The 19,623-nt window shown below is 41.9% G+C and overlaps 1 protein-coding gene across 7 annotated transcripts in view; it reads right to left on the reverse strand.

Moving 5' to 3' along the window:
• The window catches only part of LOC116261108 (uncharacterized), a 109,831-nt gene that overhangs the window by 15,053 nt on the left and 75,155 nt on the right, over window positions 1–19,623 (reverse strand). For 4 of the 7 annotated variants that reach the window (XM_031639766.2, XM_031639742.2, XM_031639750.2 and 1 more), the window contains one exon: window positions 11,410–11,527. In XM_031639766.2, the coding sequence (XP_031495626.1) occupies window positions 11,410–11,527 (118 nt within the window). Of the gene's footprint in view, window positions 1–504; window positions 572–11,409; window positions 11,528–19,623 lie in introns of those variants that run through there. The other 3 variants (XM_050078009.1, XM_050078011.1, XM_031639757.2) reach the window with 3 other exon arrangements.

The raw sequence follows: 19,623 nt of genomic DNA on the forward strand, positions 1-19,623 counted from the left end.
AAAAATTACTCTATATATGTCGGAAAGCGACGACTCTCAACTCTCAAGTCTTAGTCACAAACAACAAAGTTGTACAAGTATGTGCAAACAAAAGTACATAGGGAAAAAGCATATGACATTCTCGCATTTTTTTCCTAGCAATCTTCCATCCTATGTCACACGGACACGGCAAAATAGCCCATGTATCCGTGTCGACACGTGGACACGGGGATATGGGTGCGGACACGGCTAGGACACGACAAAAAATAAAAGTCATTAATTTAATGTTTTTTTTTCATTTTATCAATTTTTTATGATGCATCCAATTATTTCCATGAACAATCCTTTCAGATATTCAGTACTTTTGTGATAAAACACATTTTCTAACAAGATTGTAAGAGTGAACTATTAATTTAATGTGTTTTTTTTATCTTATCATTTTTTATAATATTTAATGTAGCTGTGTCCGGGTATCCAAAAAATTTGAAAATTGCCGTATCTGCACCCGTATCCCCGTATCCGCACCTGTATCGCATCCGCACCCGTGTGACATAGCTTCCATCCCTTCTGCCGCCCAATCATCAAGCATCATCTGTCACATAGTAAGAACCTAATGAAGGCAGGTAGTCATTGCATCAGCACAATCACTGAGTACAATGAAAATCATAACAACATTTCTAATATATCACTCGAATGTAAATTTTATGTATTGTATTGTATTGATTGTTAAAATAATACTTAGTGAGTACCATTACTGGAAGCAAGCTCACTCGAGCATTGGTGAGTTGTAATTCAAAAGGTTCACTAAGTTTTGGTTTACCAACATCTTCAGCATTCCAATGAATCATGCACAATTTGTGTTGCACGAAAACCAATCATATCGGTGACAAAAAGAAAGCAGATAAATGAACAAATAAATAAATAAACAGACAATTTAGAATCTCATGAATTTTTATGATGCATACACACACACCCGCCTAAGTAAAATCACATGATGCCACCCAACTTATGGTCCCAAACACTGAGTCACCGGGAATATTGACATAGTTTGAGGTAACCACTACTGTGACTCACATTTCATTGAGCTCAACTGCGTTACTGCAGTAACTGCATCACACACACGTTGCCTTCCGATGGGGACAGGCTGGTCTAAGTAGCCCAGGGAAGGAGCAGTTTATCAATCCCTGCATTCATGGAAAGTTCCGCTCACCCAACCTGGCCCGTTTTATGTTTTACAGTTGGGTTCGCCAATTAACAGTCGCAACATGTGCCGATCTGGAAATTTTTAATTCCGGTATATTGTGCTGCTCTCGGACTTTCGCCTCATACCATCAACCGTAAAATATAAAACCGGCCCCAGACCGTTGCCCACATCATCATGATAACTCAGGCCATGAGCAAACATTTGCGTAAAGTAAATAAACAACCATCATGTACAATCAATTTAATGCATGACCATACTTCTACATCTATCATCACTACGTTGCTTGCATTATCAAATATGCTCATTTCAGAGCTAAAGCACAAGTTCATCATTAAACAACTCACTCTTGAAACTCAATATCGAGCCAGTATCACCAACATAGCTCGCGTTCCCTAGTTGAGGTTGAGTGTGGCACGTGCTTCCAGAAACAGATACAACTAAATAACATGTGTGTATGCATGAATATGTATTCAAAGAATCAAACTGAACTTAATTAACTTCAGCCATTTGCTTAAACTTGCAACTTGGTTCAAGCCTGCTAAATGTAAACTTTGCTAGTCTATTTTCTTATCGACTAAGGGCGTGGGAGGAGAGAGAAGCTCTGCTTAGGGCTTGATGAGGATAAGAAGATGTTCATCTAGGACATCCCCCCCTTCCCCCGCGAATGCCGAGGGGATGGAGGCAAGGATGGATCTTATGATCGCGCCTTTCCTGATTTGGGGAGGTCTACTAGAGAGACCGAAATGGAAGGTGAAGTGTGTGAGAACTCCCATAGGCACAAATTGGAAGAAGTTTGAGGAAAAGCTCTGATGCATCAGTTGAAAGAGGAACGTATAGCGCTGGGAAGGAAGGGGCATACTGTGGGAAGCGGTTGCAGTAAAGAGGGATGAAAGGGGGGAAGAATGCTAGTTATGGCTAGGTAGAGGAAAAGAAGGTCGAGGATATTGGGAATTGGCAGAGTAATCCTTTTTTCAATATTAAAGAGAGAATTGTAGAGCATTGTTGAGCAAGAAGGCCCATTTGGGGTTCATGTTCACAGTTGGGTCCAAAAACTCCTTCCCGGCAAAGGAGATGGAAGGCGCCATGCTTATGAAGAAAGGGGCTAACCATGTATCGGTTATTGAAGGCAGTCAAGTGGAGATTTAGATGAAAGGAAGAAGTGGACTAGGAAGTTTATAAGGTTTGCTAGCAAGGGGAAGAAAGGTAGGCCTCCTTTAACGCTGATTAATTTGGAAGATGCCCTTGCTAACAGATGCAATAGTTCCAAAAAGAAGAAAATGTGAATGAGAGTGTGAATCATGTTGTGACTGATCTTCCTCAAGACGAGGAAAATGGAGGGAAAGAAAATGTCATGACCCTTGGGACATAGTATTGTTGGTGGAGAGGTACTGAATATTTCTAATCATGAAAATCTTTAGTTGGAATATTAGCGGTCTTGCTAAGATTAAGAAGCTTGCCCAACAGGAATTGAGTCTTCTTTTCAAGAAGTTTAATCTCCCAATTCGTTTTGCTCTTGACTCGATGATTACCACTCAGAAGATGAACGTAGTAATGGAGAGATATCACAGTTATAGATATGTGTCTAATGTGGATTCGTTTTGCTCTTGACTCGATGATTACCACTCAGAAGATGAACGTAATAATGGAGAGATATCACAATTATAGATATGTGTCTAATGTGGAGGATCTGGATGGTGTAGTTAGAGTCTTATGCTTGTGGAAAGAGGAGGAGGTGGAAGCTTCTTATGTGATTGCTAATCAGAAATGGGTTGGTGTCTCCTTTCGTAGACTAGTGGACAATAAAGTTTTTGTCGTGTTTGGTGTTTACCTGCCGCCGAGGTTTGGGGAAAGGTTGCAAAGTTTTTACCAGCTAGAGGTTTTCATGTCTAGAGTTGAAGGATCAGTGCTGATTATTGGCGATTTTAATGCCATGTTGAGCAGCACTAACTTGTACTGATGCAGATTGGGCAAGTGATCCAGACGATAGACGATCAGTTTCCGGTTATTGTCTCTTCCTTAATTCCAATCTTATTTGTTGGCGTAGCAGGAAACAGCGTGCAGTTGCCAGATCTAACACTGAGGCAGAATATAAGGCAATGGCTGCAGGCACAGCTGAAGTTTCATGGTTACGTCATATGCTTGGGGAACTCTCTCTTCCCATTGCTCAATCATCTCTATTTTGTGACAACCAAAGCCCGATCAAGATTGCTTTCGATTCTGTTCTACATAATCGCACTAAGCGTATAGAGATTGATAAACACTTCATTCGTCAAAAGGTTGCGAAAGACGAGATTGTTCCCACTTATATAGCCACATCTCAACAAGTGGCTGATCTTTTTAACAAGGGACTCACAGGCACCATTTCTGGGAATTGAAGAACAAGTTGTGCATGATCAAACCCCATGCGCAACTTGAGGGGAGCTGTTAAGTTTATTTGATATGGATCGGGTCACCCAAACCCGATCCATTTGATCCACATGCCCACACATCATGGGCGATGGCGTACTTGTAATTCTTAATGTTGTTTTCTGCATTTTGTTTTGTACCCTAAATTGTGATTAGTATATAATGATAACTAGAGGCAGACGTCAAAGTTGCTGCCCTCTTTCTTCTCTCTTGCTTGCACGTGCAGCCAATTTCTCTCTTCTTCTTCTTGCATTTGACTTCATCTGGTGGTTTGGTATTAGATATCAGAAATCTTACAGCGTCCGATCTAAATGTGTCCCATTTTTTGGAATTATTGTTATATACATTTTAGCATTTTATTCTAGATGCTTCTTCAGTTGTTCTTGAATCTACTATAAAAGTTTCAAAGTTCAACTAACAAATATATATTGTCAATCGTGTACTGGTATACATATGCAGCCGTGCATATATACTTTGCAACTGATATAGTGATATATTATCATGTTATAAACTTATAATATATAATATAAGCTTTTTCATATATGCATTATGCAGCCGACCAGCTGTGATTAGTGTTGTTCTTTTGAAGTCTTAATTTCAAATTTTCAATTTCTACTTCTATGATTCTATCAATTTTTTATGTTTTATGTTAGACTGTTAGTATGTCATATTACTAAATTACTATATATAAACTATTATATATAATATACGATGTTTTGATATTTTCCTATGCAATACAATTATGCAAGTTTGTTATATACATTAATAACTAAATTGTAATAATAATATACACATGCTTATTCTGTTATATATATAATAAATTAATAATAATAATAATAAAATACCCTCGCCGCACCACCGCACCTAAATTTTTTGGGATGTGCCGCTCTGGCACCCGCACCCCACGCTCATGTGACATAGGTGAGCGAACAACAAACCACAAACCACCAAAGAGAGAGAGAGAGAGGGATGACAAGGAGAGGCTGTTGTGCATGGCTTGAGGGAGAGAGCGAGAGATAGGGTTTTGATATATGAGAGGGTTTAAGTAAAAAGGGTTCGACCTTTCCACCTTCTAAAGTCTTATAAATTTCTACACTTTGCTTTATTACAAAATAGGCCCAAACTTTTAAGAACTCGCCCATATAGAAACAGCTTTTATTTCATTAAACTTTTCTTGAAGAGGCAAAAAGGCTTAAATTTATTATTATTTAAGCATAGACTAAATTATTTACTCTCATTTTTATCATTAGCAAAACATTACCTTTTATCATTTAGTCTACTTATTTTCATGTTTTCTTATTAGTTTGTTATTTAATTCATTTTAGAATTTTTTTTAATTATATTTAAATTCATGAGATTTTCCTGAGATTTTTAAGAGACACAACTTTCCTGGAAAGCACCCAGTAAGCATCTTGTTAAAAACCTGAACGACATTTGTGACTATGTATTAAATATAAGATTCAGACAAACATGACACAAAAGTGAAGTCATTCAATGGAGATGGAACTTGAAGTTTTGAATAATCACAAACCTAAATATCAATGTTAAAATAGATGTAATGGGGAACCGGGTCCATTTCTGGACCCGGTCCCATGGGGCACGGGTACCGAGGCCGGCTCGGTACCCTAGGCGGCATTCTTCTCTCCCTCCTATATAATCTTCACTTAAGTGTAATTGTGTGATTAAGTGAAAATAATTTTCTCTCTCCTAGGGTTGCGGTGTGCACCTAGGTTAGAGCTTCCCGTGGTTTTTTCCTCTTTCTGAGGTTTTTCCACGTATATCGTGTGTTCCCCTCTTCTTCTTTCGTGTGTTGCATGTTTCTACATGGTATCAGAGCCGTGAGATCGTTCGGCTTCGTCTCGTATTTTCGTAGTCGTCCTTGCACCGCAGCCGCCTGCGCCGTTAGGGTTTCCCGCGCCGCCACCATTGGGATCTTCTGCGCCGCCGCCTTCAGACGATCCAGCGCCGCCGCCTGTTGCCGCTTGTGACTTCCGCTGCCGTGGGTGTCTCCTTTTTCCGTCGTCGGTCGATCCAGCGCCCTCCCATCTTTCCGCTGCCGTGGGTGTCCAGCGCCGTCACGCCTCTGCGTCGCCGCCGTCGGGCGATCCAGCACCGTCGCCGACACCTAAGGTTCCGTGTGGTACTGGTGTTTCAGCCGCCGCCGTGCTGTCTTGTTGCTGCCTGGGGTTGTGTCTGACTTGACTGCTTGTGATGGCGGAAGAGCTTGCACCTAAAAGTGATATGGCCTTTGACGCGGGCAGCGCTCCCAAGAGCGAGATCTTGCCGGTTCAGGTCACGCCCATTCGTCTGACTAAAGACAATTATCTTTCTTGGTCTGCTGCTCTCGAGATTGGGATAACGAGCCGTGGTCGTCTTTCCTATATCACAGGCGACAAACCGGCGCCCAGCAAAACTGATCCTCAATGGGCAACGTGGGTGTTGGAAGACAGTCAGGTTAAGGTATGGATCATCAGCTCTGTGTCTGCTGATATTCAGCCTCTTATTCTGCGAAAGCCTACTTCGTTTGATATGTGGACTGTGCTTGCAAGGATGTATGGTCGCAAGAAACGGGTTCTGCGTACGTATCAGATTAAACGCAGTATCTATTCTCTGAAACAAGGTGACCTGTCTGTTGCCTCCTTCTATGCAGCCCTGAAAACTAAGTGGGAGGAACTTGATTATCATGTGAATGATAACTGGGACTGTGGTTCTGATCATGCTCGGTACTGGGAAAAGGAATGGATGGACCGGACGTTCCTCTTCCTTGGAGGCTTGCGTGATGAGTTTGAATCCATTCGGAGTCAAATTCTCAACTGTGATGAGATTCCTGGAATAGAAGATGTTTATGCCAGAGTGGAATCAGAGGAACAAAGGCGTCAAGTGATGCAAATTGACCCTAGTCACGGGACTGGTCCCTCGGCCTTTGTTAGCCGTTCTTCTGTGTCTGGACCACGCCCTGTTAGGCGATGTACACATTGTCACAAATCAGGACATTCTGTTGACTTTTGTTGGGATCTTCACCCTGAGAAGAGACTTGTTCGTGGTCGCCCTCCGTCTAGTCGGCGAGGTCCTCTTGTGCAGGACTCAACTCAGAGTGGTTCTTCAAGTGGTGAAAAATCGAGGCTTTCCCCTGATCAAATCAAGGAACTACAAGCTTACATCAGTCGCCTTTCTACTACGTCAGAGGACACATCTACGTCTGATGGAGTTAAATTAGCTCAGGCTCTTGTTGCTACAAGTGATCAAGGTAATTCCTCTCCTGGTGATTGGATTGTTGACAGTGGGGCTACTCATCATATGACCGGGGACCCTAAGATGTTTCAAGAATACAAGTTGACTTCTGGGCAGCAGCGTGTTTCTATGGCTGATGGTTCTTCTATTTCTGTGGCTGGAAAAGGGAGTTTCTCATTACTGAACAAATATTGTCTTCATAATGCCCTGCATGTTCCTAATATTCCCGTGAATTTGTTATCTGTCAGCAGTATTACCAAAGAGCTAAACTGTAATCTAATATTTTCTGCTGATCGTTGTGTACTGCAGGACTTGGGGACGGGGCAGAAGATTGGGATTGGTTCGGCTATTGATGGTCTCTACAGAATGCCAGTACAGGTTGCCTCTGCTTTGATTTCAGCCACCAGTGGACAGTTATCTGACGTGGAGGACAGATCCGCTATTATGCGCTGGCACGAGAGACTTGGTCATCTTCCTTTTCAGTTGATTAAACAATTGTTTCCTAAGATGTTTCGGTCTGTTTCTTTGGACACCTTCGCCTGTGAAGTGTGTCAGTTGTCTAAGCATGTTAGGGCCTCGTACCCTATTTCGTTCAATAAAACCAGCCGTCCTTTTGCTTTGGTTCACACTGATGTTTGGGGTCCTTCGGAAGTGCCCACCGGTCGTGGTTTTCGTTATTTCATGACTCTTATCGATGACTACTCTCGTTGTACGTTCGTGTACTTGTTGAAAGAACGTAGTGAGGTTCCCGGCATTGTCAAAAACTTCGTTGCATTTGTTGAAACTCAATTCCAAACCCCTGTTCAGACCCTTCGTACTGACAATGCTCGAGAGTATGTCTCCTTATCCCTTGATGACTTCTTGCGAAGCAAAGGTATTATACATGAAACATCCTGTAGCTACACACCTCCTCAGAATGGCGTGGCTGAAAGGAAGAACCGTCATTTGTTAAATGTCACCCGGGCCCTTATGTTTCAACGTCATGTCCCTAAGCGGTATTGGGGTGATGCACTTCTCACTAGTGCTCATCTCATTAACCGTATGCCTACTCGTGTGTTGAATGGACATTCCCCTTATTCTGTTTTGTGGCCTAATCAGAGTCCCTGGCCTTTGACCCCTCGGGTGTTTGGGTGTATTTGCTTTGTCCATGATCATAGTCCCACTCTCAAGAAACTTGATCCTCGGTCCATCAAAGCGGTCTTTTTGGGGTATTCCTCCACTCAGAAGGGATACAAGTGTGTTGACCCTAGCACTTCCAGAGTCTATGTCTCCAAGGATGTTACCTTTCATGAACACGAGGCATACTTTCCTGCGAATCCTCTTCAGGGGGAGTGTTTAGGTGAGAGAGTGGACGAGTATTCTTCGCATCAGTTGATTCAGTTCACAGATTTCTTGGATTACACGGCTAGTTCTCCGAGTGTGAGTGTGGATGACACAGTCAGTGAGGACAGAGACAGTCAGATGGAAGGGGGCCCTGTGGAAGAACAGTCCCGTGATCATTTGTTTGGTCAGGTATACACCAGGAAGAAGAATGATGTGATGGAGGTTGTTGATGTTACCAATCCCGATCTTGTGAGCTCCCCGAATGATCCAAGTCCAATGAATGAAGATCTTCCCATAGCCCTACGCAAAGGCACCAGGTCATGTACTTCTCACCCTATTCAGAGATTTGTCTCGTATGCTAAACTCAGTAAAGACTACAAGTGCTTTATTACCTCTTTATCTATGGCTGTTATTCCCAGGTCAGTGGAGGATGCCAGGGAGGATCCCAAATGGCTACAGGCCATGACAGAGGAGATGGACGCCCTGGCAAAGAACAATACGTGGGAGGTTGTTGATATTCCTAATGGAACTCACTTAGTTGGTTCCAAGTGGGTGTTTACTGTGAAGTACAAACCTGATGGCACTGTAGAACGCTATAAAGCTCGTCTTGTTGCAAAGGGGTTTAGCCAGAAATATGGGATTGACTATCTTGAGACGTTCGCTCCCGTTGCTAAACTGAAGACAGTAAGGGTCATCTTAGCTCTGGCAGTACAAAAGAAGTGGAGCATGGACCAACTTGATGTCAAGAACGCCTTTTTGAATGGGCACCTTGAGGAAGAAGTCTATATGAGCATGCCGCCTGGATATGCGCAGAAAGGAAAGTGTTGTTATCTCAAGAAAGCATTGTATGGCCTCAAGCAGTCCCCTAGAGCGTGGTTTGAAAGACTAAGGGTTGTGATGAAGACTAATGGATATAAACAGGGAAATGGTGATCACACCCTCTTCATCAAGCAGAGAAATGGTCTGGTGAGCCTCCTACTAGTATATGTTGATGATATGATTGTCACAGGTGATGACGAAGAAGAAAAAAGGAAGATGAAAGAAACGTTAGCTGCTGAATTTGACCTCAAAGATTTGGGTAAACTGAGGTATTTTTTGGGAATTGAGATTGCTAGATCTGAGACTGGTCTTGTTATGAGCCAAAGGAAATACACTTTGGACCTTCTAAAAGAGACAGGTAAACTGGGATGCAGGCCCTTTCTTACTCCAATGGAGTCTGGCACAAGGATAAGTATCAAAACTGGGACGATCTTGGATGAGGAAGGAAAAGGGAGGTATCAGCGGCTGGTTGGTAAACTCATTTATCTCACCCTTACTCGCCCGGATATTACGTATGCTGTGGGTGTGTTAAGTCAGTTTATGCATGCCCCTACTGATTGTCATTGGAAAAGTGCTGAAAGAGTATTGGGATACCTAAAGAATGACCCAGGGAAAGGACTGCTCTATACTCGACAAAGTCAACTCAGTATTGAAGGATACTCTGACGCCGACTGGGCAGGTTGCACAGATACTAGAAGGTCTACCACAGGATACTGCATCTTTCTTGGAGGTAACCTGGTAGTATGGAGAAGTAAAAGACAAGAAGTTTGTTCCAGGTCCAGTGCTGAGGCTGAATACAGGGCGGTTGCCATGGGGGTTACAGAAATGTTATGGCTCAAAATTCTGTTAGCAGATATTGGGGTGAAAATGGAAGAGAAGATGAGGATGTATTGTGACAACAAGTCGGCTATTAACTTGGCAAACAATCCAGTCTTGCACGACAGAACCAAACATGTGGAGATCGATCGCCATTTCATACGGGAACGCATAGATTCTAAGGAGTTGATCCTGCCCTACATGAAGTCTGAAGATCAAGTTGCTGATGTTTTAACTAAGTCTTTATGTACATCTCAGTTTGAAAAAAATGTTAGCAAGCTTGGCATGTTTGACATGTATGCCAAGCTTGAGGGGGAGTGTTAAAATAGATGTAATGGGGAACCGGGTCCATTTCTGGACCCGGTCCCATGGGGCATGGGTACCGAGGCCGGCTCGGTACCCTAGGCGGCATTCTTCTCTCCCTCCTATATAATCTTCACTTAAGTGTAATTGTGTGATTAAGTGAAAATAATTTTCTCTCTCCTAGGGTTGCGGTGTGCACCTAGGTTAGAGCTTCCCGTGGTTTTTTCCTCTTTCTGAGGTTTTTCCACGTATATCGTGTGTTCCCCTCTTCTTCTTTCGTGTGTTGCATGTTTCTACAATCAAGATGGATAAGCATAAAAAAAGTACATCAAATAACTTTTCATGTGAAAGTCGATCTTAACTTTCTAAAGTCCAAATGCTTATTTGAAATTGCATGTAAGGCACAAGAGTGTCAGTTTCCATGTGGAGACACACGAGCTTTTATTCTTTTAGATAATTTTAGAGCATAGCCACAAGCATCAGTCTTGGATTTTTCTCAAAATATGAAATCTTAAAGACGTTTTTTTTTGTTTTTCTTTTCTTTTTTTTTTTTGTTTTATCGCGATATATTTTTGAAATATTGTGATATTTGCAGCTATGTTTTAGAGTGTCTAGATTCAAATCTTCATAAGCCATTACTTTAAATATGGTGTAAATAGAGCATGAAACTATGAAATTCAAATTTACAGAAGTGGATAAGGCCATTTGGCTAAGTCACATGGGTGCGGGTGCGGATACGGGTACGGACACGGCAATTTTCACAATTCTCGGATACGCGGATACGGCAAATATAATATTATCAAAAATTATAAATTAAAAAAAAAACATTAAATTAATAATTCACTCTTAAAGTCACAAACAAAACATTGTTTATCAATATCTTCATTCTAGTCATTTATCAGAAAAAAAAAAAATCCAAAGAGAAAGGGAGAAGAACTCAACTTAACTTAAAATCTGTTTTTTTTTTGTTCGGATCGGGTCTGATTCAGACCCGATCCAAAACGTATCCATGCCGTATCCGCACCCGTATCCCCGTATTGACACGGATACTTGGGCCAAATAGGCGTATCCGTGTGACTTAGCCATTTGGTACCTTGATGTAAGGTTTGTTTACCATTTCACTTCATTATGCTATTTGATGGTGAGAATTACAAGCATCCATAGTAAAATTAACATGGAGGATTTCAAGAAAATGGATGATGCATGTTAGAGTACATTTAATATGACAACTACCACTAAAAAGAATTTGACACTTTGGAAGATACACCAGAGGCTGCAACCATAAAGGTCCAGAGAAGCAAAATGATGAAGGGATTCCATTTACATACAGATGGTGATTCAAGACCTTGTCCAATCATGAAAAGCACTGCAACAATGCATCTTACTTGGTGCCACAAGAAGGCAGTACCTTTAATTTGTATTGCCCACAGCTCATTATCATAGAACCTGCACATGTTCAAAGACAATGAAACAAGCAAAGGAATACATGAACTACAATGTTTCACTGTCCTGGTGTGCATACAAATGCATCCATGATCCAATTAGTGTTAAATGAATTAAAAAGGGATAGATGAACTTGGTTCATACACACACAAACATATACAACAATTATCCGCACATGCAATCCAGTTGCACTTTTTATTATTTTCATTTTTCTATTTAATCCTTGAAATGAAGTAGATCCCAAACAAAGGTAGCAACTTCAAAAATCATGACAGGTCCACACAAACCTAGAGGACTTCATAACCCTCCTAAGACACACAAAGTGTGCTCCTCAAAGAGCTCACACAAAAGAACACAATGAGCAAAAAATAGATCAGATTTATTAGAACAAAAAGGTTTCAAAAGCCTAACCACAATAATAAGCAAGGTGTCAATGATGACAAATAATCTTCTTAGAAGACTCATAATTTTGTTTGAAGTGAGGAGGTATATACCCTTTGGCACTTGATCCATATCCTTAGGCTGCCAACACACAATCGCTTCTTGATTTAGAATTTAATAGTCTATTTTCTTCCATGATGGACTAGGCAATTGCCTTTAGGATAGATGGAGAATGTTATTGATGGAAAGAAGATGATTTGATGCCATAACTCAGGTCAATAGCCAATGACAAATTTGTAAAATTGTTCTCCTTTTAGTTGTGGAAGACATACACTAATATCACGATGACCAACCCACTTGGGCTCAAAAAGAGTAAGTTTATCCCAGGATGAGTAAGCTTTATAACCCTGAATGGACTCATTCCCTTGTTGCTTGTACATGACCTTTTCTTGGATGTTGCATTTATGAGCAATATCTTTCAAAGTATCCATGTAATGTTTGGCGTTTTTAGGGTGTCGGGCACTTGGATAAGGGTCCAAATCTGGACCAAGAATGCCACCCACGTGAAGAGGGTGGCCCAACGCTGGGGGTCACTCTCTTCGTCTTTCGCTGTTTGGGGTTTGGCACAGAGGAACATGTGGATGAAGAAGAAGCAGCAGAAGAAGTTGAAGGTGAAGAACACAATGGAGGTTGAGGAAGAGAAGGAGGAGGCACAGAGCAACAGGTTAGCTTTTTTCCCCCTTTCTCTTCCTCTCCCTCTCAACCATGCCTCCCCTGCCTAAACTCTCTCACTTTCTCTGCTCACCCCCTCTCGTTCACCCGAGTTCTCTCGCCCTCACCATCTCTCACTCTCGCTCCCTCTTTGTACGCTCCCTCACCCACTCACTCACCTCATGACCCTCTCGAGCTCTCTCTCAACCGAGCCCTCTCTCACTGACTTCCCCCTAGTCTTCCACACTCTCCCCCTTTCATCTGTTTTTCCCTTGCCCCCTGTCCCTTTCTTGGTTTCTCTCTATCGCTGTCCTCCTCTCTCGTGTGTCTCTCTCAGTTGAACCCCCTGTCGTCCTCTCACATGCTCCCTCAATCTCGCCCAAGCTCCCTCGTACAAACTCTCTCTCACACACCTCCTTCATCTGAGCATCATTCTATGTTGGCTCTCCCTCTCAACCGAATGCTCTCTTCGATTGTCAGATTTCTCTCTCACTCTCCCTTTTGCTCATTCTCACCCTCTTTGGTGTCGTTGGGTTGGATTGCAGCTAGGGGAATATGTCTTTCCACTCATACCAGCAAATAGAGTGTTAAAGGTAACTGCAGCATAGAGTCTTTGGCGTTTGGTTATTCGTTGAGCATTTGGAGTGGCTGCCGGGGACACCAACAACAGCTAAGACCCTATAAAAAGGGTGAATATGGCTAAACAAGCCTAATTTTACTGAATTTTTGTCCTAAGAATGTATATAATTATCTTTTGAGCATGATATTTAAGGGCAGTTAAGGAGCATGATAGAGATTTTGATAATGTTAGGAAGGTTTAGGACTGTTTTAACAAACTCTTAATGTATGCTAGTTTTAACGAACTCTTAATGTATGCTACTATTAATATGAATATTACGTTGCTTGTGGGGAAAAGGTACTGAAGTTGGTTTGTGGATTAAATTTACGGTTTGAAGGAAAGACGAAACATTTCAGTTATTAGGATCCGGATGTGCACTAGGGTGCGAAGCAAACACCCTTTTTTGGGTGTGTTACGAGAGAGAGAGAGAGTCGAAAAAATTAATCTCATTGCGTGACCCTAATCTCTATTAAAAGAGATTAGGGTTAGAGGATTTACAAAAGTAGTCCAATAGAAATAAGAAAGCATTTAAAGAGCTCCTCCCTAACTTCCTAATATTTCAAAAAACCCCTTTTGCATCTTTAACACTCCCCCTCAAGCTGGAGCATATATATCAATCATGCTCAGCTTGTTACAACATCTCAGAAATCGCCTATGGGAAGAGCTTTGGTGAGGATATCTGCTGCCTGATCTTCTGAGGAGACATGAATAGTGCTAACAATTCCTCCTTGAACTAAGTCTCGAATATAGTAGCAATCCACTTCAATGTGTTTAGTCCTCTCATGGAAGACAGGATTGTTAGCAATATATGTAGCTGCCTTGTTGTCACAATACATCTGCATTGAGAGATTCACTGAAACACCCAACTCCAACAATAGTGATCTAACCCACGACATTTCAGCCGCAGTTTGAGCCATAGCCCTATATTCTGACTCAGCACTAGAACAAGCCACAACATTCTGCTTCTTGCTCCTCCAGGAAATAAGATTACTGCCCACAAAGACACAAAAACCGATAGTAAACTTCTTGTCAACTACAGACCCTGCATAATCAGCATCACTATACGCTTCAATGTCAACACATGCTCCCTTTTTGAACCATAACCCTTTTCCCGGGGATGATTTCAAGTATCTGACAATCATTAGAGCAGCATCCCAATGAACCTTCTGGGGTTTTTCCATGAACTGGCTTAACTTATTCACAGCAAAGCTAATGTCGGGGTGAGTGACAGTCAAATATAACAGTTTCCCTATCAGGTAAGATCTAGAGTCAAATGGCTCTGAGTCATCATCATGTATATGAATGCGGGGATTCATGGGAAGTGTGGCAGACTTAGCCCCCAATAGTCCTGTTTCCTGCAGAAGATCAAGGCATATTTCTTTTGAGACACTACAACTCCTTTATTACTACGAGCCACCTCAATAGCAAGGAAATAACGAAGTTGTCCAAGATCTTTTGTAACAAAGTGTTACTGTAAAAACTCCTTTGTTTGAGTTATCTCTTGATCATTTTCCTCAGTAAAAACAATATCATCCACGTAGACAATCAATATCACAAGTCCTGCTGAGTCTCGCTTGATAAACAATGAGTGATCAAGCTGGGATCGACAAAATCCACACTTAGATAACACTTCAGTAAGTTTCTGGGCCATGCACGGGGGGACTCTGTTTAAGTCCATAAATAGCCTTCTTTAATTTGCATACCTTGGAACACTCCCCCTATCGCTCAAAACCAGGTGGTTGTTGCATATAGACGATTTCAGAAAGGTTTCCATATAGAAAGGCATTTTTCACATCCAGCTGAAAAAGAGGTCATTCTCGTTGGACAGCAAGAGATATAATCAGTCGAAAAGTGCCCAACCGAGCCACAGGCGAAAATGTCTCAAAGAAGTCAATACCATAAGTCTGAGTATACCCTTTTGCGACAAGACGGGCCTTGAACCGTTCAACTGAACCATCAGAGTGATACTTGATGGTGAATACCCATCGTGATCCAACCACATCACAGTGTGTCGGGGGGTCTACCAAATCCCAAGTCCCCCGAGAATGAAGAGCATCCATTTCCTCCTGCATAGCTTGTCGCCAACGTGGATCTAACAAGGCGTGATGGTGAGAAGACGGGATAACATGACTAGATATAGCTTGATCAAACTGCACTAGACTTGTACTCAGATGGGCAGTAGAGACAGAATTAGAAATAGGATGTAATGTGCACTGTCGCTTGCCTTTGCGAATGGCAATAGGAAGATCTGCTGCAGAATAGTCATCATTTAAACCTGAGTCAGTCTTATCAGTGGAGCTTACCTCTTGAGACGATGCTGGCGGACGGTTGAGAGAGGGACCTAGACGACGAGTGTAAACCAACGGAGGCTCAAGAAAACGTTCATGTGACCTAGGTTGAGATAGTGGAAAAGACTCAAGTGACACTGGTGGAATAGGAAGTGGTATAGGGGCATGCATCTCAGATGAAGAGAGACTTGACGAAGGAAAATAGCGACGAAACTCAAAGAAGGTAACATTCGCACTGATAATGTCTTTCTTAGTCAGGGGATCAAAGCATTTATACCCCTTTTGATTGGTTGAATAGCCAATAAAGACACATTTGATGGCTTGGGCAGCAAGTTTAGTCTTGTTCGGGCCTAGGATGTGTGCAAAGCAAGTGCATCCAAAAACTTTGGGAGGTAAATGAAATAATGAACGTCCTGGATATAGAATTTGAATTGGAATACGGTCTTGAATGGAGGAAGAAGGTAATCTATTAATAAGATAACATGCAGTAAGAATAGCATCACTCCAAAAATAGGCAGGCATGTGAGAATGTAACGTGAGGGTACAAGCGACGTTTAGGAGTTGTCGATGTTCGCATTCGGCTACACCATTTTGCTGGGACGTATGTGGACAAGTATATTGAGGTCGAATTCCATGGTCGGCATAAAACTGAAGTAGAATGGAAGACTTGAATTCAAGATCATTATCAGTGCGAATATTTTTGACAATGAGTCCAAACTGAGTTTTTATTTCCTTGACAAACTTTTGAAGAATACATATGACTTTAGATCTTTCCCTTAACAAGAAGACCCAACTGACTCTAGTAAAATCATCAACTAGAACAAGATAATATCGAAAACATGACCGAAAAGGAACCTGACTAGGACCCATACATCCACATGAATGAGATCAAAAGGACTCTGACTCGAAGGACTCTGACTCAAAGGAAAGCTGCCCCGTGTATGCTTGCCCAGCTGACAGGCATCACATAAGAAGGACTCTGATGCAGGAATATCTGGAAACATGCGATGAAGTTTTGGTACTGAAGGATGACCCAGTCTGAGATGCCATTGGAAGGGAGAAGGCTTGAAAGGGACTGAAGATGCAGCAACATCAACTGGGATTGACAAAAAATAAAGGCCCTCACGCTCATGGCCGCCACCAATCATCTTCCCAGTTGGTAAGTCCTGAAAAGAACAAGAGTCAGATTCAAAAATGACTTTACATTGTAAGTCGATAGCTAGCTGCTTCACAGATATCAAATTAACAGGAAACTGAGGAACATATAGCACATGTGTAATAGTGCCTAAATGTGGAAGGTAAATATCACCGCTACCCAAAACAGGGGACAACTTGCCATCAGCCAGCCTAACATGCTGTGGTGTAGAAAATCTGACAAATGATGAAAAATTTTGTGGTTGATTACAACAATGTCTAGAAGCGCCCGAGTCTATCATCCATGTCATACCTGGATCAGCAGCAGGAGCACCAACAGAGAATGCTGAATCTATAATAGGAGCATTGGTAGATGTAGAGGCAGACCTTTCAGCAAGAACACGATCATATTCATCCTTACTTAAGAGAATATGACATAGATATAGAAGGATCAGTAGAAGACTCAACCATAGATATTGTTGCCTTTAAATGAGTTGCTTGGGATGAAGAAGGACCTTTGCTTGCGGCAATTCTACCTCCACCACGTCCAGAGGAAACATTAGACCTGAGGTGGGGATGTTTGTCCCAACAACGATCCTCTAGATGACCAACTTTGCCACAATAAGAGCACTGAAATCTGCCACGTCCTGCACCACGGCCTGTACCACGTCCCCTAGTGCCACCAAAAGAACTAGGACCCCGTCCTCCTGATATCACAAGTGCAGAGACTGGTGTGTCAAGTGTATTCTGAGAAAGAGTGGCTGCAAAACGACTCAGCCTATTATACGTGTCTCTAAATCTGGAAGTTCACTGCCTGTTAGACTTTGAGACTTTGCCACAGAGTATTCTGAAGATAAGCCAGATAGGAACTTCGCTACCATACCAGTCTCAACGTGTGATGCATAACAATGCTGGCAAGGTGGACGTAGAGCCTTTAACTGTTCATATGCAGCAGTCAATGTAGCAAAATACAGAGATAGATCCTGATCCCCTTGTCGAATGTTGCATAACTCCTCTTCTAGTTGCAGGATTTTGATTACATTAGTGGCATGCGAGTATGTCTTCCTCAAGAAAGACCACATATCCTTGGCCTTAGTATAATATGCAATAGTTGAGGCTATATGAGACTCCACACTATTCATAATCCAAGACATAACAATATAATTATCTTCATCCCACGCAGCATATATCTCTTTTTTCTCAATAGGTTCATCCTCCTCAAGAATATATTTCTTCCTATGACCAGCCACCGACATTATGAATACCCTAGACGATATTTCATAATTTGAACCATTAAGCTTAATCGTGGTTCCATAAGAAAATGAATTTCCAGCCATCTTGTAGTCAGTAGACCCTTCTGATTTTTTTTTGTTTTCAGCCATAGTAAATAAAGAAGACCAGATTGATGCATAAGTTAAAACAAAGGGCTAGGAAATCACTCACATACAGATTTGTTTCAGCCACTTACAGGTCTGTTTCAGCCGATGACTGAAGACTGTTGCAACTTATAACAACAGCTGGTTCACATAAAACTAGCTGTCCACGTGTCAAAGGAATCCACGATATCAATAAATCTTGTACTAAGGATCGGCAGCAGTCCTCACGCAGCCTTACTTTACTGAATTTGTATCCATGATTTATAGAAAAAACAAATTCTGCTCATATCAAACTTAAGTTCATAAGCAGCATATAGACTCCACAAAGCATCCACAATCTATAGACGATTCTGCTCATAGCAAGATGATATGCATAATCAGCATATAGACTCCACAAACCACAGCGTCACAGGTCACGCTGCACCCACAACCGTCTGCTTCACACGACCAACATGAGGATCTGATCACGCCTTCCACATAGGCGTGATCAGGCCCTCCTCCACACGGCACGCCCAACCCCTATTCCTTCACCGTCTCCTTATTGGGTGATAAGAGGGAATAACTGAATAAGGGATAGCGATGACAAGAGAGAGGACGATAAAATAATAACGAACTCACTTGGCTGTTCGCCGGAAAGATTGTCGCTGGAGAAGGTGGCCGCCGGAGAGGAAGGTCACCGGAAAACGCACCCTGCAGTCGACGCCAACCCCTACTCTGATACCATGTTACGAGAGAGAGAGAGAGAGCCAAAAAAGATAATCTCATTACGTGACCCTAATCTCTATTAAAAGAGATTAGGGTTAGAGGATTTACAAAAGTAGTCCAATAGAAATAAGAAAGCATTTAAAGAGCTCCTCCCTAACTTCCTAATATTTCAGAAAACCCCTTTTGCATCTTTAACAAGGTGATTTGTTTGAAGTATGCTATTGCTAGCGAAATAATCTAGTGTCATCTGTGGATTTCTAATAGGGAAGAAAAATTGCCAATACTAATGCCTCAACAAGGCATTAGGCGCTTACGTTGGGTGTCTAATTAATTGATGATGTGCGTAGTGATGTATTTGAAAGATTCGAGCTCAATGACCTCTTAATTTTGGAAAAAACTTGAAGAAATATTCTATGGGCCAATTCAACCTATCAGCATCTACTCGAGTCGACAACCTACGACTCGATGGTCCTACTTCTTACCTGAATAGATTTTAGAGCAAAGTGAATAGAAAATTTATTGTTGTGAATTTTTGCAAGTAGACCGGGCACATTGAGCATACCTTGAGCGACAAGACCTAGAGCTCGAGACGATTTTGGGTTTTGTGGAGGCGCATGACAGGTATGGTGGGATTTCAATCAAATCCACACCTGGGTCCAAATATGAAGTATGTGTTGTCAGGATCATTGGATCCTATGATTGTGTTTTTGTCTGAATGATGTGTGATATGACATGTCCCTTGACATATGAATGTATGCATGAACTTACTTGATTGTGTTGATTAATTGTCTTTACATGCTCTGCGATGGCATACACATGCCAGAAATTATAATTGCTTAAGATAGATTAAGTGGGGTATCGATTCGAGTACCTCCTCTGCTCCTC

Source organism: Nymphaea colorata, chromosome 1, assembly GCF_008831285.2.
Source record: "Nymphaea colorata isolate Beijing-Zhang1983 chromosome 1, ASM883128v2, whole genome shotgun sequence".
NCBI classification, from domain to species: domain Eukaryota; kingdom Viridiplantae; phylum Streptophyta; class Magnoliopsida; order Nymphaeales; family Nymphaeaceae; genus Nymphaea; species Nymphaea colorata.